This window comes from Rhinolophus sinicus, linkage group LG12, assembly GCF_036562045.2.
Source record: "Rhinolophus sinicus isolate RSC01 linkage group LG12, ASM3656204v1, whole genome shotgun sequence".
NCBI classification, from domain to species: domain Eukaryota; kingdom Metazoa; phylum Chordata; class Mammalia; order Chiroptera; family Rhinolophidae; genus Rhinolophus; species Rhinolophus sinicus.
This window is the reverse complement of record NC_133761.1, coordinates 23,027,375-23,051,577: the sequence shown is the minus strand read 5'-3', so window position 1 is coordinate 23,051,577 and position 24,203 is coordinate 23,027,375. Positions and strand designations below refer to the sequence as shown.

Below are 24,203 nucleotides of genomic sequence, written 5' to 3'. Positions count from 1 at the left end.
CCTCCAGAAAACTTCAGTTGTTCCTTAAAAATGCTGCTCATAGTTCTGTCCTTTTCTGTTTTCTGTGGCAGCTTTGTGTTTGTGCAGATGGGCTCTTCTTGATCTATTTTTGATCCATTCCAAGAACGCCAGTGGATGCCTGAAACTGCAGATAGTATCCATCCCTGGTCAACTTGTTCAACTCTACTGGAAATGTGACAACAGCTTCTTCATCGGCAGACTCAGCCTCTCCAATAGTCTTTATATTTTTCAGTCCAAACCTATTCCTGAATCTGTGTAACCATCCTTTACTTGTATTCGTAGTAAAGGGCTTGATGTCACTCATTTTAGGGGATCCCTTGCTGAAGTCTTCGTGTAGGCCCAATGCTTTCTGGTACAACATGTTGTCAATGAAAAACATCAACAGAACAGGTTTTCTCTGTTCATGTCTTCCACCCATAAGTTTAATGCCTTTTCCACCTTCACTAGTACACTGTGACCTTAACTTTTGCAGTCTGAGGCGCGACAGAAAAACTAGCATGGATTTCTTTTTCCTTTTTTATAATTTCATGGATAGAAGATTCGTTCTTATTATAGATCTTCGCAACCTCAACATACGATTTCTTTTTCTTTCCTTACTAAATTGAGAACTTTCACCCTTTCACATAAAGGAAGCACTTTACAGCTTCTCTTTGGCATATCTGAATATCTAAGTAGCTTCACTACTCTTGCACTTTGGGGTCATTTTTTACATAAAATAAGGGTTACTTTGACCACAAGGACAGGGATACTGAGACAGTCAGTCTGAGAACCTAGAGGTGACTAAGTGACTGATGGGCGAGGAGCATATGCAACCTGGATACACTGACAACGGAATGATTCATGTCCTTGGAGGGACGGAGTGGGACTCTCGAGTTTTCATCATGATACTCAGAACAGCACACAGTTTAAAACTTATGAATTGTGTATTTCCTGAATTGTCCATGTAATATTTTTGGACCCTGGTTTTCCATGGGTAACTGAATTGAAACTGCAGATAAGCCGGGACTGCTATATTTGTTTTTAAGTGTGGAATTTGATCTGTATATATCTCAGTTACTGAGGACTCTATTTTGCCCAACTTGGCTCCTTACCGTTTTGGTGTTAATTTTGTTTTTCACAGTGTAGTATATTTCCCTTTTGCAGTAATTATTTCTCATTTTGCCTTTTGAAAAGAACTTGGCATGTATTTACTTGTATAATAATAGCCAATAATAAAAACGAGTGTGCTATTTTCTTTGTGCCAGTTGGAGAACTAAGTATTTTATAAATATTAACTCTTGACTCCCACAATAATCCTTTAACTGTATACTGTTATTATCTCTATATTATGGACGATAAAACTGAGGCACTGAGAAATTACATACCTACATAAAGTCATGCAGCTTGGGGGTGGCGGTGCTCAAATTTGAATTCAGGTAGCCTGACTCCAAAACTGGACTTTTAGTCATGAATCCCTCCCGCCTTGTATATGTACTCGAGTATCTCTAACAGATATGTATTCATTTCCTATTTGCTGCAGTAAAAAAATTATTCAAACTTAGTGGCTTATAACACAACTTCATTACCTTTCAGCTCTGTAGGTTAAAAGTCTGATGTGGATCTCAACGGGCTAAAATCAAGGTGTTCAGAGTCTGTGTTCCTTCGGGAGAATCTGTTTCCTTACCTTTTTCATCTTCTGGAGGTTGCCCACATTCCTTGTCTCATGGTCCATTGCTCTGATTTCAAAGCCAGTAGTGGAGGTTGAGTCCTTACCACATTGCATCATTTCTGACCTTGCTTCCATTGTCGCACCTTACTCTGACTATTCTCTCTCTCTCCCACTTACAAGGACCCTTGTGATTACATTGGGCCCACCCAGATAATCCAAAATAATCCAAAAGATCAGCTCATTAGCTACCCTAATTCCATCTGTAACCATCTGCCATTTAACCTAACATATTCACAGGTTCCAGAGATTAGGGGCATGGGCATCTTTGTGAGGCCATTATTCTGTCTACTACAAAGTATTAGAGTTTCTATCACACTGGTGGCCTCCCTGGAATTCTTTCTTCCAGTTCCCATTTGGTATCGCAATTCTTAAGAATTATACCTTCAGTGCTCTAGAAAATTATCACTAGATAGATTACTAAAGCTTACTTTGGTGTACTTTTTCGAAGTTTTGCTTCTGTGTGTTTTGAAATATTGCTTCTATGTTGAAGTATTGCTTCTATGTTTTTTGAAAAAATAACTTAGTTATTCTTTCTTCTTGGACTTAACCCATAGCAGGTTTTCTTTAACTTTATTCTACCAAATTCCTTAAAGTCTTTACCAGAGAGGCTTTTTACTGTGGTTTGACTTACACTGATAACAAAAGGATAATTGAATTTTAAAATTCCAAGCTAGAAACGTTTTGAAGTGAGAGGATTTTTAGGCATAAGGAAAAGATCTTGAATAATCAGAATAATACTCTTAACTTTATTTCTTATATGTAAAAAAGAATATTTTTACAGTCATATTACAGGTATTGTTTAAATATAAATAATATGAGAAGCCGACATATTCCATAAAACCAGGAACAAAATAGAGATAAGAGTGCTTACCGAAAGTATTATTTTACAGGCAAAAAGTTTCAAAACTCCAACAATAAGAAGCATCACACCTTTATCAGGAACTCCAGGTCTGTTATATTATAGCTGAAATATCTTTTTGGTTTGTGGTAATTAATTTACTTTTTGCTGTATAAAATTACCATAATATCTGAAAATGTATAAATAGCATTTTTCTGATTAAATAATAACTCCCAATGATTTTTTAAAACCATGATTCTTAATGGCTGCATATGAATGTACTATAATGTATTTAACTTTCCTTCTATTGGACATTTAGCTGGCTTCCAGTGTTCATTATAACTATAATCATATCAGTTTATAATTCCAATAGGAATATGTGAGAATGCCTTTTTCTGTAACCTTGACAATTCCATGTACTATTTTTTCAAGTATTTATGTGAAAAATGTACTAAGTTTTTAAAACAATTTTCCAGTTCTTTGATTTATATAATTAAATTTATTTTATATTTACTGACATTTGTTTTTCTTCTTTTATAAATTACCTGTTAATCTCCTTGGTTTATTTTAAGGGGAGTCAACTCTTATTAGATTACAAGAATTCTTTATATTTTAAGGATATTAAGCATTTATATGTCATATATGTAGGAAATAGTTTTTAATTTATCATTTGCTTTTAAAATGATTAATGGTTTTTCTGTCATTTAGACACTTTTAATTTTTTTTTTTTAAAGATTTTATTGGGGAAGGGGAACAGGACTTTATTGGGGAACAGTGTGTACTTCCAGGACTTTTTTCCAAGTCAAGTTGTTGTCCTTTCAATCTTAGTTGTGGTGGGTGCCGTTCAGCTTCAAGTTGTTGTCCTTTCAGTCTTAGTTGTGGAGGGCGCAGCTCAGCTCCAGGTCCAGTTACCATTGCTAGTTGCAGGGGGCGCTGCCCACCATCCCTTGTGGGAGTTGAGGAATCGAACTGGCAACCTTGTGGTTGAGAGGACGCGCTCCAACCAACTGAGCCATCTGGGAGGCAGCTCAGCTCAAGGTGCTGTGTTCAATCTTAGTTGCAGGGGGTGGAGCCCATCATCCCTTGCGGGACTGGGGGAGTTGAACCGGCAACCTTGTGGTTGAGAGCCCACTGGCCCATGTGGGAATCGAACCGGCAGTCTTCGGAGTTAGGAGCATGGAGCTCCAACTGCCTGAGCCACTGGGCTGGCCCAGACACTTAATTTTTATTATTCAATTTGTAAATCTTAACCTTTGTGTTGTTTTCCCTCATTTTTATGTGGTAGAAGATGCCACAATCCCAATTACCGTGTTTCCTGAAAATAAGACCTAGCTGGACAATCAGCTCTAATGCATCTTTTGGAGCAAAAATTAATATAAGACCCAGTCTTACATTATATTATATAAGAACTGCAGCATTAGAGCTGATTGTCTGGCTAGGTCTTATTTTTGGGGAAACACGGTACATAAATGTTACATACGTTTTCACTTATTTTTCAAGAGTTTTATTTTTTTATAATTAATTTTTATTTCACCTAGAATTGATTTTGTTTTTTAGTATAAAATAGGGACTCTTATTTATATTTTCCAGTTAACTCATCCATGACCCAAGTGATATTTATTGAATAATTCATCCTGTCTTCCATGAAACACCTCTTTATAAATATTTATAGATACTTCCATAATACTATCAATATTTATTTATATTTTATTGTATTTGCTAGAACTTTCAGAACAATGCTAAGCAATGGTGGTAAATGTGAAATATAAATGTTTAGATGCTGGTTGTACTGGAAGAACTTCGAATGTTTTGATATTAAGTATGTGGGTATATGGGTAGATAATCTTACACAGAACTTTTTGTTTGTTTTTAGGTACATTAATAACAATCCAAGGCAGAATCTTCACTGATGTCTATGGAAGTAATACTGCACTAAGTTCAAATGGGAAAAATGTTAGGATTTTGAGGTAAATTGTTGATGTGGAAACATATTTTTATAACTCATAGCTAGGATATGATATTTGAAAAAATAATGGTCAATTATATTAAAAACCACTACAATGGTATTAACCAGTGTTTTTTTCAGCCATATTATGGAAAGAAGAACAGACTGTTAGATGATGCGTTGACATGGAAGCAGTAGCCAATATGATTTTCTTTATTGGTCTGACAGAATTCCTTCTTTTTCTGTGGTGGATTTTATTACTAGAAGGCACATGGAGGCAAGTGCTAGAGCAATTGAGTTAAAGTCACAGATCTTTAATATTGGAGAATTTTGTTACTTAATCTAACTGCCTCATTTTGCACACATAACAGAAGAAAACAAACACATGCTGAATCCTGGAGGTCCAAAGCTTCGTCACGGTCAGGAGGAGAACCCAAGTCTGCTAACACATAATTTGGCATTTTTTCTTCTGCACTGTGGTGTACAGGAGAGTGCTAAAACGAAAAACCATCAATAACTTATTAACAGGCTAGAGTTTGAATCCTGGTTCTTTCATTTACCAGCTATGGACCAGATGGTAATATTGGTTAGTTATTTAACATCAAAAAATCATTGGAAACAAGGATTTTGACTAGCATTCTCTTCCTATAGCATAGATGGGACTATCTCAGTCCTGCCTTAAAAGACTGAAAGTCCTGTTCATTTCCTACAGAAAGGAGTGCAGATATCATGGCTTTCAAGGTGTTCCATGCATATTGAATACATATATAAAATGGATAAATTAAATAACAACTCAGGTAACATACATACATTTGAATATATAATTTTATGAAACATGCAATTTGAAAGGTTTTACTAAATGAAATAAAACTGATTTATCTGGCATTCTATGTCATAAAACTCTGAATTAAATAACATTTGTGTGAATCTATAATCTGGAAATATTCATATCAATTCCTTATAAATAAGAAGAGAACTACTAAATAGGGAAACAAATATTTGACATTTTATGTAGAGTTTTTCATATGTAACACAGATAAAGATTTTGTTTGCTACCGTGTAAGTTGAGTGTTATAAATGGTCTGCATTGTAATTCTTAGAGGGGGTTTACTAAATCATCCTTTCCTGTAATGATGCCAAGAAATAGAAAGTTTAACTTACAAAAATAGATTCCCTTTCCCCCCTTACTGTAGCTGAAATCACTTCTGTTTAATACAAAGTGATGGATGGAAATTATGTCATGAATTCACAGAATTGCCATCAGCAGGGACCTCAGAGGTCAGGCTACCCAGCCCTTTTACTCTAGAGACCTTGACATACTACATATAAATATAGAAAAGAATTTCACATACCTATTAATGGGAGGAGAGAAGACGTGAGAGCTGCATTTATCTCATTTCTACCATGTTAATTGTGACAGTAGGGCCCCCATGGCATTTCATTGTGCCTGAATTCCATTAACTGGGAGCAGTGGGCAGAGTCCTGGGCAGGAATTCAGGAGACTGAGTGCTCAAGCTTCTTCTGTTTCTCACAATCTAGTGAATTCAGACGAATCTCCAAATTCACACCAGGTACAAATTACAGAGGACATGCAAATGACTAAAGGATCTAGTGCCTACCAAGGAGCTTTTGGTCTGAAAGATCAGATGAGAAAAATTTTTAAATAGTGTATGTATTATGCCAACTAGTGTAGTGTTACCATACACAGGCAAACTCAGAGCACTGTGGGAGTTACTGTGGTTAAGGGCATACAGGGAGCTCACTGTCTGGGTTTGAATTCCTGCCCTACCCTTTACTGGTCACAGATTTAACACAGATTTAAAGCTGGCAAGCTACTTAACTTCCCTGCTTTAGTCTCTTTATCTGTATAATGGAAGGATAATATTTACTAACTCATCAAATAGTTGCAAGGATGAAACATAGTAAGTGCCTGTAAGTGTTAGCTGCTAAAATTATTATTTAGGTGCAGTGAGGCAGGAGATTAGAAGAATATGAATCCATAAATCTACAAGGGTACAGTAATTCAGGTTACTTTCTTTGCAAACGTAATGTAATGACCAAATGAAAGGATTTGTGTGTAAAATTATATCAAAAAGTTCAAAGTTCTCTGCAAACAGAAGTCCTTATATTTTAAGTTCAGGATTGTATCTGGTCTTATTTTGAGTCTAGGATTTGCTGTCACTGAAACTGGGTGGTTTATTATGAAGATGTGAAAAATACAATACTCATCAATAACCTACAGACCTCCAATAACCTAAGGGTTCTATCAACCTTAAAGCGATAGGTTGACTTAATCAGCTGCAGAAATGCTAAAATAGATGTCCTCTCTCCAGGCTTACCCTGCCCCTTCTCAGCTTCTTATTCCCATTTCAATGTCACTGATACTGGTAGATGTTCGTTTCATCCTGATTACTGTGTGGGGCCTCTGCTATGGACTTTGTTTAATTCCTATAGTATGAAACTTACTACAAAATTATCTTTTGTATTTAATTTCGTTGAACTTCAGATGGACGAGTCCCCATTATCTGTTTCTATGTTTTCTATTCCCATAGTACTCATCACTTACTAACACAGTAAATATGTTATGATTATCATGTTTGTTATCCATCTCCCCTGGTTAGAATGCCAGTCCCACAAGGGCAGGGATCTTTGTTTTGTTCATTGATGTGGTTCAGTACCTAGAGCAAAGCCTGCAACATAATAGGTGTTCAATGGTTGTTTGTTGAATGAATATGTGATGGGTAATAAATGATTGAGAGAAAAATTATAGGGTGGCAGTGAGTTGGTGGGAGGAGAGCATTTTGAAACAATTTAATAAACATAATTTGATCTTTTCTAATAAAATATTTATACAGAGTTTATATTGGAGGAATGCCCTGTGAGCTTCTTATACCACAGTCTGATAATTTGTAAGTAATTCAAATAATTTTTTTTGGAAAAATAAATAATAGATATAAACATACTAAGTTTAAATAGTAATTTCTGGAAATACCACATGAATGCTTTATAATATAGTATAAATTATAACATAGTAAATTAGCAAGAATTTATATACTTAGATGTTACCTGATATCATATCCCCTGTTGACTCCAGGATAGGATGATAAGAACTATTAGAGCATTATGAGAAATATGTTTTGCGAAATAGCTTTCTTTATCAAATAATTATTTTACTTGGTAGTATTTTAAACTCTTTAAGGGGAATATCAATAGGGATAGCCAAATTAATTACAAAATACTTAATTGTTCAATGAAGTTTTATTCAAATATCTTCAACCGAAGCTGGGAAACATTTTTATTTCACAGAAATTTTTGTTACAGCAATAGTTTCTATTTTGATAAATATTCTGCAATTCATATGATGTTTTTTTAAGGGAAACACAGTATTTTAAAACTTTAATGTCAATATAAGCTTTGAAATTAACATATATATTTTATTAGGTATGGTCTAAAACTAGATCATCCAAGTGGAGACATGGGATCTATGATTTGTAAGACGACTGGAACTTACATTGGTAAATGTTGATCGTCATTTTTCATAATTCTCAGAAATGCCTGACTCTATTTCCTTGTTTTGTGTTATCCTAGACTTCCCCTGAACCTTCATCCCTTTGTTAAAAATGATCATTTCCTCTTTAACTTGGCTTTTTTTCATTTTCATGTAAGCGTGTGAAAATTATCTTTTTCCTATAAGGTTTACATTTAAGATAACCTTCTTCAAATTACTTTTTTTCTTCTTTTGTCATCCAGCAGATTCTATGACTAATTTGGCTGTTTTTTTCTATAGCCTTAATTTTACAGTGGTTTTTTTTTCTCCCCTTGCTATGTATTCCACACACTTAAACCTTTTAGCTCTTGAATGAGCTTCACTCCCTTCTTGCCTTTGCAAGCTTCTCATCTTGAGAATTTCAGATACAATGTCTTGTTTTCGAAAAGCCTTCCCTGGTCCCCTGCCTTACATTCTTAGTTCACTCCCCTTTTCTGTGATAGCTTTGTCACAATTTGTAGTTGGTTTTCTGTTGGTGTCATGGCTCCTGACTGACTGTATCCTCCACTAGACAATATGCTCTGTTAGAAGAACAAACTGTGCTCTCTCCCTGAATCTCTGAACCGCTCACCCAATTAAATAGCTGTTGAGTAGACAAAAGAAATTCAAGGGTAATATGGTTACATATGTGTTCTTTTATCATTCTTCTTTCATTATTATATTTTGTCGGGTTTTTCTGGTTATAACCTTGAAACACCTTCGTATGTAGTATTAAAATAGTAGATACTTTTTCAAGGTAGTTCCGTTGTCATTTCTTTGAGGATTAATAGATGTGTAATTACAGTTTTAATTTTAAGTTTCTTTGCTTTGAAATCAGCTTTATAATATCTAGTTACTGTTCTCCTGTGTTTGGGAATTTAATTGATTGTGTATTTTAATTAATTGCAGGTCATCACAATGTCAGTTTCATCTTGGATAGTGATTACGGAAGGTAGGTCATTTTATAAGTAATGATTTTCATAATTGATTCATAAAATAAAACTGTATATTTACTTTGTGCTATAGATCCAGAGATTAATCACTAAAAAATTAATCACTTTCTTCCCACAAATTAACATTTAAGGGGTCTGTAACTCCCTTTCATTCATAATTTGTGCCTCAGACATGGCCTTTCAACTATTGGGAAATCTAGCATTACCTAAAGCAACAAATTAGAAAAAAAAATTCGATTAGGATATTGAAGAGTGTTATTTTATGTCTTTGGCTCTTCTGACCTAATTGTAATTCTTTTGATAACTAAGTAATTCATTTTTTATTTGACCTAATGTAAGAATGAACAACACCTACAGTTAACATTACCTGATAAAGTTATTCTTTTAAAGTGGCAAGACATACAGAGTTGTGAAAGACAGTAGTTACAGCTTTCAGTAGTCTGTCTTAGCATCAATGTTAATAACTTGTAGTTATCATTTTTAATAAAAATAGAACTCATTTCCAGGTATCCTACATCCTAATATCAGTAAGAAAGACTGTCAAATGTTTATAGAAATATCAGCATATGCAAATGTCAACATGTTGCAAACCTTGTATTATAGATAATAATGATAATGAACATTGAGTGGCAACAACAATGCTAAGTACTTTACGTATATTTAATACTAATTTAATACTCCCAAAGAACCTATAAAATTGAGTGATATCATCCACCCTGTGTTGCATACTGAGGAAAATGAAACTTAGGAAGGTTAAATAATTTGCCCAAGGATTTTCAACCAGTAGGAAGCAGTGCTAGTATGTGAACCCTTCAGTCTAACTCCAAGCTGAGTGTTTAATTTCAGTATTCTGCCGTGGCTAGTGGAGGGTTTCAGCCACAGAACCATATCTCATCATGACTCAGGATTCTCTATTATGGTAGGATCACCCCATTCCTGGGTACGTTTGCAAATGTGTGGGGACATTTGTTGACTGTCATAGTAACTGGGACATGCTAATGGCCTTTCCTGGGCAGGAACATGCTGTGCCAAATCTAAGTGCATTGTTCTGCACAAAATATCCTGGCATCACCCACTGAGAAAATGAGTCACTTAACAGAAATCCAGATAAATCACATTATTTAGCCATCTGATACTAATATAACTGCAGTAGATCAATAATAGGATAAGTCTGTTGATTTCTTTGTTGTCTCTGATGAGTGACTCAATGATTAGAACTTTGAAGAGAATGGTGATTATTACAATCAAAGATGTTATTCCTGGTTAATGGATGCAGACTGCAAGAGAAGGATGCATGGAACTGCAATTGAATTAGTAAGACCAAATCCACTATCATTGTATTTAGAGATAATCTAGTTCTAGACATCTAGAGGCAATAGGTTTGTAATAATGTGATGCCTGAGCAAGACACTTTATTATAGACTGGTATAGACAGGACCAAAACCATGAAGAATATTATAATTCAAGGACAAACTAGAGTGGATGATATGTAAATGGTACTAAGATTTACCTTGGTGATTTACATGAGGCAAATGACTTGGAGTCCCATGAGTTAACTGTTACTTTCTGCAAGGACATGACATATTTACATATAACTTGATAATACAGAACAAAAGGGTTTTATTGAAAATATTGGAAAACCATATTAAAAGCAACAATTACCAAGTTTAATATGATTTCTTGAACTGTACGAGTATATGATTCTTTTATGTTCTCAATGTCATCTTCCTAAGGTGAGAAAGATGAATTCTTAGTTCTGAGGCTATATGAAAAGTATTAATTGCCAAATCCATCTTATGTCTCTCAGAGAAATAATTATCCAAATATAGAAGTGATCAAGCTTGAATGTGATTGATAAGTATACATAAATCAATATGCTACATTAACATGTCTCCAAAATTCCAATTTAAAAAGCCAGCAAATTTGCTCATAATATAGGGAAGTACATACTACATAAAATTGTTGATTCTGTGATCTTGACTTATAATTTCTTTTTTTAAGCAAATGGCTGTATTTTTATATTGTCTCAGAATTGATGTAATTGTGTTTCTATATAAAACAATCTTAGGAAATTAAGAGAACTATTAAAATACGACATGTATACTTAAAAGCCTAGTTTTAAGGTTACATGGCATTTAAAAATGTTCAACATTTTATAAATTATAAAATACACATTTTACAAATTTCAGGGGCGCTCTTGAATATCCAATGAACCAATTAAAGACCGTTGTGGTATCCATTCTATATTTCTTTTAATAGCCTACCTTCTTTTCTCTTTCACCCAAGTTCAGACAACAGCTGTTCCAAACTGATAAGGTTCGGATGAGGCTGCCTTAATTGAGAAATGCCTAATCATTATCAATGAATTAGTGAAAATCACCTCAGTGTCATACCAAATAAATTACATTCCAATTTTATATCAGGAGGCAATTTTCCCATCAACTTAAGAAGCAGAGTTAATTTTTCAGATGCAGGGTCTGACCACAGACAGTATTGTGCATCATTTCAGATCTTTAGGAAATGTACTAAAAGGCTTATAACATAAAAATATAAACTCCAGTATGAACTTCTTAAATAACTAATTTAACATAACACACTTCCAGGGACTCTTTAGTTTTCAAATGCACGTTATGATGCCTGGATTCGATTTAAAGGGGGTAAACTGTTGGTCTCCACTACAAGATTTGCATTATCCTTTTATTAGGTTGGTTCAAAAGTAGTTGCAGTTTAAAAGGTTAAAAATAATTGCCAAAACCGCAATTACTTTTGCACCAACCTAATAGATTCTAGTTCAGTGTATTCTAATTATGATGAATGAGTTTGAGTCTTAACATTTGAATTTCTTAACTTTTCTAATTATGAATGTCATTGAAGTCATTAAGGGAACAGCATTTCATTTCTAGGGTCAGATTCTTTCCCTTCTCAAACCCTCCAGGCTATGGAAATGCAGGTGTGGACCTATAAAAAATATTGAATAAGCTCTGTGTTTATTAAGCATGACAACGCTGCTGGGTTGTTGTTAACTTGCTCTCACCGGTTTGTACTCTCACACAAATTAGTGGCAGGAGAGAACTGTGTAGTACATAGTTCGGGAGCAAGGGCTCTGGACTCAAACTGCCTGGGTTTAACTTCTATTTCTGCCACTTAATCTTTTTGTGATCTTTGTGGCATAAGTGAGTTCTTTGAGTCTTACCTTCCTTGTGGGGTTGAGGTAAGAATTAAAGGGCACAATAAATTAAAAGATTTTTAAAAATCTTAAAATAAGCTTAAAAGTCTTAGCATGATACCTGATAAGTGTTCAGTGTTAGTTATTGTGACACTGAAGAGAGAGCAGGGTGGGCAGTGGAACAGCCCAGCCTTTATGAAAGGTTATCCTGTTTTTTTATGGTGATATAAATTCTTACTTTATGGAGTTACAATTCGCATGTAATAAAATGCACATATTTGAGTCCTGACAAATGTGTATTTGTGTAGTATTTCTATACTTCTGTCGTTGTGTAACCAATAAATAAGTCAAGATACAAAACATTTTTGTTTTCCCCAAAAGTTCTGTCCAGCTCCTTTGTAAATTATGACATGATTTATATTACTAAAGTAAAAAATTAAATATTTTCCCAACAAAGTTTATTTGTAAAGTAAGAATTTTTAAACTTTTTTTTTTTTTAAACAGGAGTTACCCACAAAAAATGGCATATTTTGTTTCTTCTCTGAATAAAATTTCAATGTTTCAAACATATGCAGGTATGTGAATTTCTGTCACTCTGTGTGTTTGTGGAAGGGAGAGAGAATGAGAGAGAGATGTGTATACTTCATTTCATCAAGTCAACAATAATAATGGCTTAGAGTGTAGTATATTATTTTGTGTACTTCTAAGAAGGGAAAATCGCCTGAGACGGGGAGTCTAATAGGAAACCCTGTCATTAACCCAAGACCCTGGAGACTACATTCCTAGTGTAAGGTTGATTGGAAAATAAACTTATACTGAAAGAGACAGAAGGGAAACTTGCACACCTCAACTTTGGCTGCTGGTTGAGGGAGGGGAAAAAAAAGTTCCATTGTCAATTTAAACCACATGCCAATACTCTCAGATATATGCTCAGTATGGTCCAAAAGAATCCTCAAGCAGATTGAAATTTATTTTAATTTTTGAAGGTCTCAGGTTGGTAGTACCCTTAGAGTGCCAGAAGCAAACACAAGTCCTCCTGCAAGAATTATATTTCCATCCATGTCAGGAGTGATGGAAGTGGCATATTCAGATTTCGAAGATGTTCAGTGTGAAAGAAAATATGTCTTGGAATCAGTTAAATATGACACACCTTGGTTTTTCTATAAATTTATTTAATGTGAAACTCATATGTAAGACTACATAGAACTTTGATGGAACCAATAAGAATAAATTTTAATAAGAATCTACCGTATGGCGTGCGCTGGCCCCATTTACTAATATACTTAAAACTTTTATATATAAAGCCACAAGAATTCCAATCATAAGTAATATATTACTATATGAGAAAAATAATATAAATTTAAGATGTTGGCCCATAAATAAAAGAAAAATTCATTCTTCAAGAGTGCAGGGGACGAAGAGGTGTTCTCCTGCTTCCCTACGTTTTCTTTTCAAACCGCACATCTGTGCTCAGCCCAGGTTTTCCTTACTCCCCGAATCCTCCCATTACCAGTGTCTCTATAGTACCAATCACCACTAAAGCCTGGTCCCAGGGAGATGTACTGGTGGGTCTCTGTGAAAGCCATGTTTATTGTTCTCTGCAGGATTACATTAGAGACAAAATAACGAAACACCTAATTCATTCATTCGGTAATGCAAAACCACTGGGTGCTATGGCTGGGTAATTTAGAAACATTTTAAAAGGCAAGCATTTGGGTTTAGGTGTAATATTTATAACATTTTATTTTATGTGCTTCCCCTCCCACTCCCCAGAGGTCACTGCGATTTCACCTTCACGAGGAAGCATTCAGGGTGGCACCATGCTAACAATAACTGGACAGTTCTTTGATGAGACGGATTTCCCAGTCAGAGTTCTAGTTGGAGGTATTTTTTCATGACTTTTTAATATATTACTTTATAAGAACAAATTGTGTCTTTTCTTTAATAATTTGTTAGAAGAATAATAGTCTTTTCTCAGTTAATGTCTTAAATTTAAAGCTGAATGTTTTTACATAGGGGCTTGATATTTGTCCTGCTGCACCTGTGCAGTGAGAGCCACTCCTTGTAGCCTTGCATGATCAGATTGGTACCAAAGGGCATTGTGTGGGAGCATCGTGGCTGCCATCCACAAATTCTTTGCCACACTTAGAGACACACACCCTCTATTTAATGGACTCTTAAATGTTCTTCTTGAACTGTTCTTACTTCTTCATGGATTGGCTAATTATGAGTAAATTCAAAGTAGTATTCGGGGATACTCTCCTCATCCCCTTTTACGATACAGTGCCTTGTCTGGACATCAGTACTTACTAATGATATTGACCTTGGAAAGAGCATCAACTAATGCGTTATATGGTCACAAATGTACGTCAGGCTTGGTTCTCTGGTTATGCATCACTTTTATGTGTCTGGTATAGATCTGTTCAAAGGTAGGGAGCTATGCAGCTTAAAGGGGAGATTGGGGTAAATATAATAATGGGGATCTTCCCAGTCAGTCATAGTGACCTAACTTACCTTGATGGGCAGGGGACAGCCCATGCACCTGGCACATACTTTTTCTCACACAGCCCTGTCTGCTTAGTATTTTCTACATTTAAGGAATCTGCTCATAAGCCAGCCAAAATGTGATTTCAAGGAGAGAAATTAATATAAAGCAACCTTATCTAACATTTCCATAATGTCTTTCCTATCCATATGAATGCTTGTTCGTCACCTGCATAAATATTAAGACCTAGGCCATAAAAGTTTTAAATTTCATATACGTTATTTTGATATTTGAAACATAATAAATATGCTTTAAATATTAAAATGAGGGGCATAAAATATTTTTAATTTATATAATATGTTTTATGATCTGATATGATACAGTTGATATGCAAATGTACATGCTAGTTTTTATATCTCATTGCCATTAATGTGATCACTAGATTTGAGATTTTGAAGCTTCAGTAATTTCTTGAAAATAATGATTTTTTTTTTTTTGGTTAATCTTCCTTTTGCTCCAAATGAAATAGGCTAAATTGGTTTAATATACTGTTCAACTGTACTGTTTTCTAGTTCAATGATTTTGCATTACAAAGCATTCAAAATAGTGAAAGGTAGTGTCAAAGTATAAATCTTCCAGGCCACCAAACAAAACTTGGCAAAGATACCTTCCTCCATTTGCTAACCCTTGCCTCATTTCTCATGGGCTGTGATTCCCATTTCATTAAATACTTAATGAGGGCTGACCGTACATGAGGCCCTATGAGGGACAGATGGGCATTGAAAACATAGATTCTTCCCTGAAGTCTACTTGTGCTTATGTTAAGTACAATCATTCTCGTTTAGACTCTTGTCTGTTTTGGTTTCAGTCTGCCTGTGCAAATACCATTTACAAGTTATTATCCCCTTTGTTTTCATTTGAAGACCTTGAACTGAACCACCATTTACTTATTTATTTATTTACTTATTTATTTATTTTACCTAAGAGTACTGGGATCATCTGCTTTTGTAAATTCTGAACGTCATGGATTTAATTAACAACATTTCTCCAAGGAACAAAATATATGGCTTCACTTTGGACCCAGAAGAGAAATCTTTTTACAGTTATTTAGTTTTATCAAATTTTTTAAAAAAAATTTTAATTTTTATTGGGGAATATTGGGGAATAGTGCGCCCCTCCAGGGCCCATCAGCTCCAAGCCAAGTTAACATCCCTCAATCCAGCCATGGAAGGCGCCCAGCCGCTGTCTTCAATCTTACTTGCACAAGGCGCAGCCTACCATCCCATGCAGGAACCGAACCAGCAACCCTGTTGCCAAGAGCTCACGCTTAAACCAACTGAGCCATCCGACTGCCCCAGTTTTATCAAAGTTTTAATTTTGTTTCTCAGAAATTGTGAAATTCTATAACTCAGACTTGTGATATTTTGCCAAGAAAATGTTGCCTTATAGAAGTATGACGATTAATGAGTGGTAAACTTTAATGGAGAACATATAAAGGAAATGCAGACCCCCTCCAACTTTGGTTCTTGCTTGTACAACTTTGTTTTAATTTAAAAAAGTGCTTCAAGATGGCTGATGTGATTTGTATTCTGAAGCTCTGTAGTAATAGCTCTGTACCTTGCTTCTCTGTAGGTCAAGACTGTGATGTTTTGAATGTCACAGAAAATAGCATCTGTTGCAAGACACCCTCTAAACCTATTATCAGAACTGTATATCCAGGTAAGTTACCAGAAGAGAGAATGGCCATTTCACATTTACAAAAGAAGAATATTATTGACATACATCATTATGCTTTAGTCCATTCGAGCTGCTATAACATAATGCTATAGATTGGGTAGCTTATAAACAACAAACGTTTATTTCTTACAGTTTTGGGGGTTAGGATTGACATCCTAACCCCCGAAAACGTATTATCATGGTACTGGCAGATTAGATGTCTGGTGAGGACTTCTTCCTCATAGATGGTGTCTTCTCAGGGCTGGGGAGCTCAGTGGGGTCTCTTTTATAAGAGCACTAATCCCATTTATGAGGGCTCCACGCTCATGACCTAATCACTTCCCAAAGGTACCACCTCCTAATACTAACACATTGGCAGTAAATTGCAATATATGAGTTTTGGGGGGACACAAACATTCAGCCTATAGCAATTAGTACAAAGAAAATTATTTCAACTTTTTAGAATTTGTATTTAGAATTATAGTAAATTTTTTCCTAGGTATTTTTTCTCTATATATACTTTCCGGATTAGGAAATATTTGCATTAAAATAGCTGCATGGAGGCTGCACCCCTGGATGTAAGGCTGGCCTAAATTCCTTGGATACCCTACTGAACACAACACATCTCTATTGATAAGAGCATGATGGTGACTTTATTTCAAATTAAATGATGATTACTAAATGTTGGTACTGGATATGTGGAAAATTTTAAAATATGCCTTTTTCTAGTTAAAAAATGAATGACAGAGATTAAATCCTTACTTGTCTAGAGTTATTTAGGAGTGAGAAGAGGGAGAGAAATGGAACTCAAGTCTTTTTCACCTGTGGCCCAGTGAAAGTACAGCTGATGACCTTGATATCTACAATAATACCACTGAGATGCTTGCGTGTTGAGTAGAGTGTGTATCTTTTCTTGTGCACACAGTGAAATCGGTTCATAATTTTGTTAGTGGCTGATTTTTGAAGCCACATAAATTATGTTTATCAACCTCTTAAATTTCCTTGTTTTGACTGATATTAGAAAAAAATGACCAGTTTAAGAAAAGAATTTTGATATTTATAATTGATAACATCACAGAAAGTTGTATATATCAGAGAATGCTGCTGCTGTAAAGGTTGAAGTGTTCAAGCTTTTCTCTAACCCAACTCAGATGAAGAGGAGTAGCCATTACTTTCTAGATCTAGACATTCCAGACAAGCTGAAGGCTGCTGGGGGAAGGCATGAGCCTGTTTGTTATTGTATTTTAAGGAAGAAATAGTTAGATGGCTCCTTTAGTTCTTTTTTCTTTTTAAATTAAAGTTTATTGGGGTAACAACTATTAGTAAGGTTACATAGGTTTCAAGTGTACAATTCTGTAATACATCATCTATATATTATGTTGTGTGTTCACCACTCAGAGTCAGTTCTCCTTCCATCACCATATATTTGACTCCTTTCACCCTTATTTATCACCCCTCCTCCCCCCTTACCCTCTGGTAACCACTAAACTATTCTGATAAGGGGCTAATATGCAAAATATATAAGGAACTCATACAAGTCAACAACAAACAAACGAACAATCCAATTAAAAATGGGCAGAGGACCTGAACAGGCATTTCTCCAAAGACGATATACAGATCGCCAATAGACATATGAAAAAATACTCAACATCACTAATCATCAGAGAAATGCAAATTAAAACCACAATGAGATATCACCTCACCCCAGTTAGAATGGCTATCATCAACAAGACAAATGGTAAGTGTTGAAGAGGCTGTGGAGAAAAAGGAACCCTCATACACTGTTGGTGGGAATGCCGATTGGTGCAGCCGCTATGGGAGGCAGTGTGGAGATACCTCAAAAAATTAAGAATAGAATTACTATATCACCCAGCAATCCCTCTCCTTGGTATCTACACGAAAAATCTGAAAACATTTATCCGTAAAGATATATGTTCTCTAATGTTCATGATGGCTCCTTTTTTGATGAGGCAAAAGCTTAATCACAGGGTTTACACTGGCCAAGTGTAGGTACACCTTAATGAGAATATTCTCTCTCTGATTCTAAGAAAGTGATGAAATCCTTGAGTAGAAGTAATATTTTTTAAAAAATAAAAAGAAATACTGACAGAAATCTTAAAGCCAACAGTACCGTCCTTTGATTAGTTGTAAGCCATTCATTGAGTAACTTTTGTGTCAGAGAGTAATTAAAACAAAGGTTTTGTAATCATATGGTCTGAATCTTGAAGTTTTGAGACTTAACTATATAAAGCAACATCAGTGATGTCATAGGTAATAATTATTATATTGTTATCTTAAGTGAAGCACTTACTAAATGTTAAGTATTTTACATATATTATGTACCGTGTTTCCCCGAAAATAAGACCTAGCTGGACAATCAGCTCTAATGTGTCTTTTGGAGCAGAAATTAGTATAAGACCAGGTCTTATTTTACTATAAGACCAGGTCTTATATAAATAATATATTATATTATATTATATTATATTATATATATATATATATATATATATATATATATTACTTCACTTCTCTGCACTTCAGGCTCCACATACGTGTGTATGTGTGTGTATATATGTATACATATATACACACACAGACATATATAAAATATAATCCTCAGCAATCATGCAAATAGTAATGTTATTCCATTTTACATATGTGGAGCCTGAGGGGCAGAGAAGTGAGGTAATAACAAATTGTACACTGTCTTAGCACTCTATCCTCTGGATAGAGGTACAGGTATGTGTAATTGTTTTGCTTACATACATGCTCTAAAAATGTGAATTGAAATAGAATATCTATAACCACCACCCAGACAGAAGGCCTTTAAGATAACACATCATAATTCTGATGAAAGGCTTCTTTTATTTTATTATGTCCAGGTGGGAGAGGCCTAAAGCTTGAAGTATGGAATAATAGCCGGCCAGTACATCTTGAAGAGATACTTGAATACAATGAAAACACACCAGGGTACCTGGGTGCCAGTTGGGTAGATTCAGCTTCCTATATTTGGCTGATGGAGCAAGACACATTTGCTGCACGACTCAGTGGATTTTTGGTGGCTCCAGATTCTGATGTTTATAGATTCTACATCAAAGGAGATGACCGTTATGCGATTTATTTCAGCCCTACTGGACTTCCAGAGGATAAGGTAGGGAAGCTAAAGAAAATTATTTGATATTATTAAAGCAATATGATAATCTTTATATATACATATACATAATTTATTCTAAACCAAAACCAATAAATATATGAAATAGTTTATGAGGTAAGTTTTCATGTGGTTGGATTCTTGGCTATTTTAACACTTGTGATACAAAATATAAAGTTGTCATAGAAAATCCATGACCTAAGAGAAAATGCTTTCCCATATCTAAATTTTATCTTCCATGGGAAAAACACATATATTTCCTTTACAAGTAAAATTTGTTTTTATTATGACAGAATTATAACTACAACAGAGGAAATTTGGAAAAGAATGAAAATATTTCACTATTGTACTCAGTCATGAAATGAAAAGTCTGTCATTTCCTTATATCTCTATTTTGTTTTCTACATAAATAGGATCATACATCCAATTTTATAGTCCTATTTTGTCATATTAGTATGTCCAGATGTTATTAAGTAATTTATGTAATACCATGTTTTATGACTGAATAGTATGTTATTGCATGGGTTTACTAAGCTCAGATCACTGTCTCCAAACTGTTAAGTTTCTTACTTCTGATTTTTTTATGACCATAAATACTACCTTATTGAACATCTGTATTCATTAAATGATTCTGTATTTTACATTATTTCCTTAGGACAACTTCATAAATGTGAAACTAATGGATTATATCAAAAGAACATTTTATGACTCAATATATATGGCAAGATTACCTTTCAAACTGGAAGCACAAGTTTAAATTGCTACCTGTGATATGAGGTTTTCAATTTTATCGTAGCTTGTCAGTATGCTTCCTCCAAAGATGGTTCATAATGAGAACCCAGTCTTCTTATTCTAGTATGCAGACCTATTTAGTGATCTTTGACATCTTTCAGAACTATTTTTAATTATCTCATTTTGATTAAATACTTCAAAGTTCTCCACAGAACAAAATAATATTTTATTTAACAATTAAAGCCACTCTCCTGGTTTGTGTCTTTCTGTTTTCCCTTGCAGTTGTAATTGTGGAAAAGCTGTGGTCTGTGCAGTACATTTTATATGGTGGTGTTGATGTTAGGGTGGAAGGAGTGAAGTGAGCTTTGCTGATTTTTAAAAATTCCACATCATCGTAGATAACAGATCTTAGAAGATAAATAGGAAGTAGTTTCGCATTTTCTTATTCATAAGAGTTCTAAGACTGACAGAACTGGTAAATAATAAATACTGAAAAGGTTTATTAATAAGGTTTTCTCTCTCTCTCCCTTCCTCCCTCCCTCCCTTCATTCCTTTTTCCCTCCCTCCATCCTCCCTCTATTTTTTTTTTTTTTTGGATAAGGTGAAGATTGCATATCATTCTTCGAATGCCAACAATTATTTTTCCAGTCCAACACAAAGATCTGATGACATTCCTCTTCAGAAAGGAAAAGAGTAAGGTTTTTTAAAATTATTGTGTGATAGCTAAAAATTATAACTTTATATCTAAAATTTTTAATTTGTTTTTATTGATGGAAGTGATACTAGTTCATTGGATTAATTTATAATTGTGCATTTGCTGTAATTTTATTAAATTTTGTGTCTGTATTTTCAAGAATAGTGGCATTCAGTTAATCAGGGAAATTTGACATCTAAATTATCCCTGTTGCAGAAATTGTAATTTTGTGAAATTTACTCAATCCTGTTTTCAGTTTTTTACTAGAACCTTTCAGTCAATCTGGTCATGTAATTTCTCTGTTCCTACACCTGAGTTCTTGAAAATTGCTGGAGGAAAATCCCCAAACTGTATGGGAGATGCCACAGTTATCGTATATTTATTATTCACTAATTTATTCCAGACCCTCGTCCAGGTACTGGAAAATTAATGCACAGGATGTTAGAATATATTCTATATGTCCTTATGGAATACATCATTTAGGGCTGAAAGGTCAAAGACAGAGAGTAATTGAAGGAATCATTCAAAAGCAGATAATCCCATTCAAAAAAATTCAGTCAGGATTCCTAGAAAACAGGAAAGTTAAACACATGATATATTAAAAGTAGCTATTACATGGAGAACATCAAAAGAGTCATTGAGATCATTTTCCATTTATCATTTATATCTGTTAAGATTTGCTACAGAAGAAACTACTCTTCAAATTTTAGTAGCTTAAAGTGACCCAATTTTATACTTGGCTAGGCGGTTCTTCTTGTCGTGGCTACTTGAGTCGGTGACTAATGGTCTAGGGTAGCTTCACTTACATATCTGGAGCCTTGCTTGGCCTGGTTGGAACTTAATTTGGGACATTCCTCTCCACATGGTCTGTCATCTTCCAGGAGGCCAGCCCAAACTTGCTATATTGGTGAATGGGTTCTCAGCAGTAAGGAGGGCAGTTCTTAATGCACACACTTTTCAAGACTCTGCCTGTGTAACTTTTGCTGGTATCCCATTGACCAAAGCAAATGGCCAAACCTAGATTGGGTGAAAAAAATAGATTTCACTTTTGATGGGAGGAAGTTTTTTGTTGTTTTTCTTCTACCACATCACTATTCTAGATATTGATGAGATTATGCTCATAGGCAGTGCCATGAAGATCTGATAGAATTGGACAGGAAGAGTTGGGATCTATGGTACCTGGGAGCAGTCACACTTACGTTCTCACTGAGGTTTTAGCCACAGTAAAATGGAGAAAGCATTGCATTGTTTTTTTCCTCTTCCTTCTACTCTCACGTCTTTATATACTTAAATATTTTCTCTTTCAACTAAGATCACTGGGCCAATTCAGGGTAAATGGAGTACCTAATTAACCCCTACTGCTATTCAGTGTCAGTTCACCTTCAGGCTTTTCCTTGGCCTTGAAAAATGAGTTCAGTTTACCTGCTTGGCAGGAGCACAGAGCTTGCATGAAAGTGACTCCTAATACATCTGCTGCCTGCACATGAGCTTGGAATTTACACACTGCTCTTAGAATGATGACTGTGAGTTCTGCAATTGAGGCCACTCTAGCTGGTTTATTGCACAGTGGTCCCTGGGACCTTCCAAAGGTAGCTCATATCGCCAGTTTATTCTACTCTGATAGTGTAGCCCCTGTCTAAGTGCATGTCTCTTTGGCCACCCTGATCTACTTTGAATCCTACCCTACCTACTGATTTTTAAATGATCTTTCACCCTTTAAAACTCTCTTAGTCTCTTATTCATATGAACAGAATAATAATATCTATTTTATAGGATTTTGTAAAGATTCAATATAATATCTGTAAAGTGTTCAGATTAGTGTCTACTACATAGAAAGTGCCTAATAAATATTTTTTAAGTTGCCAGGTAAGGATACAGAATATAATAGTTCTTCTTTGAGCTCTGCTCCTTGGTTAGTGTCGCCCACTGTGATTTGGTAGAGCTGGCAAACAGGTTCTCAGGGCAGCCAAGAGCCTGATGCAGTCCTTCAATATCAGTTCTGTGACGGGGATGTCTGAGAGCTCCATCATCCTAGACAGATGAGAGGTGACAAATGTCTCTCAATCAGAGTCCTTCATGAAATGTAGATACTTATTCTCTATTCTCTACAAGAGTATGTGTTGAATGATGCTCTTCAAAAATGGCAGCTGTAAAATTGATAGATATTTAGGTAAGGAAGCAGTAGCTTTGTACTCACCTGTAACAGTGGGTCAGTGAATGCCTTATCCTGGATAGGCAGTTGGATGATGGATAGGGGACCTCGGCAATCAAGAATTCTATATGTAGGTGTGAATCCCATCTACCTTATTGGAGGACCATACTCAATCTAATCAGTAAAGGTTTCCTGAGGCAATGTTTTATTTCTCAAGTAAAAAGTGGAGCCAATACTTGAGGAACATGAGAGTAGGAACTTTACATCCCTGATACATATAACCACTCATATACAAAATATATGACATGTCTAAGTCTGCCTGTCATTTTCTTAAAGTATTTAACCTCTGCATATCCTTTGTGTTTTATGCCAGGGAGTTTGTATTCTTTTAACTTTTATTAAATTTATTGGGGTGACATTAGTTAGTAAAATTATATAGGTATCAAGTGTACAATTCTATAATACATCATCTATATATTGCTTTGCGTGTTCACCACCCAGAGTCAGTTCTCCTTCCATCACCATATGTTTAACACCCTTTGCCCTTTTCTACCACTCCTCTCTCCCTTATCCTCTGATAACCACTAAACTGTTGTCTCTGTCTATAAGTTTTGGTTTGTTTGTCTTGTTTGTTTGTTGGTTTCAGTTTTATATCAGATATAAGTGAAATCATATGGTTTTTGACTTTTACTGACTTATTTCGCTCACCATGATAATTTCAAGATCCATCCATGTTGTAGCAAATGGCAGTATTTCATTTTTTCTTATGTCTGAGTAATATTCCATTGTATATATGTACCACATCTTCTTTATCCAATCACATGTTGAAGGACACTTTGGTTGTTTTCATGTCTTGGTCACCATGAATAATGCTGTAATGAACATAGGGGTACATATATCTTTATGGACAAATGTTTCATATTTGGGGGGTAGATACCCAGAAGAGGGATTGCTGGGTTGTATGGTAATTCTATTCTTAATTTTTTGAGGAACCTCCATATTGTTTTCATAGTGGCTGTGCCAATTTACATTTCCACCAGCAGTGTAAAAGGGTTCCTTTTTCTCCACAACCTCTCCACCACTTGTTATTACTTGTCTTGTTGATAATAACCATTC

General features: G+C 35.0%; 1 protein-coding gene across 1 annotated transcript in view; it reads left to right on the top strand.

The window, feature by feature from the left end:
- The window catches only part of PKHD1L1 (PKHD1 like 1), a 151,101-nt gene that overhangs the window by 13,303 nt on the left and 113,595 nt on the right, over positions 1 to 24,203 (top strand). The window contains exons 5-14 of the mRNA XM_019750644.2: positions 2,620 to 2,677; positions 4,441 to 4,534; positions 7,368 to 7,421; positions 7,954 to 8,027; positions 8,948 to 8,990; positions 12,662 to 12,732; positions 13,931 to 14,041; positions 16,275 to 16,361; positions 19,241 to 19,509; positions 20,843 to 20,934. Of these exons, the coding sequence (XP_019606203.2) occupies positions 2,620 to 2,677; positions 4,441 to 4,534; positions 7,368 to 7,421; positions 7,954 to 8,027; positions 8,948 to 8,990; positions 12,662 to 12,732; positions 13,931 to 14,041; positions 16,275 to 16,361; positions 19,241 to 19,509; positions 20,843 to 20,934 (953 nt within the window). The remainder of the gene's footprint in view (positions 1 to 2,619; positions 2,678 to 4,440; positions 4,535 to 7,367; positions 7,422 to 7,953; positions 8,028 to 8,947; positions 8,991 to 12,661; positions 12,733 to 13,930; positions 14,042 to 16,274; positions 16,362 to 19,240; positions 19,510 to 20,842; positions 20,935 to 24,203) is intronic.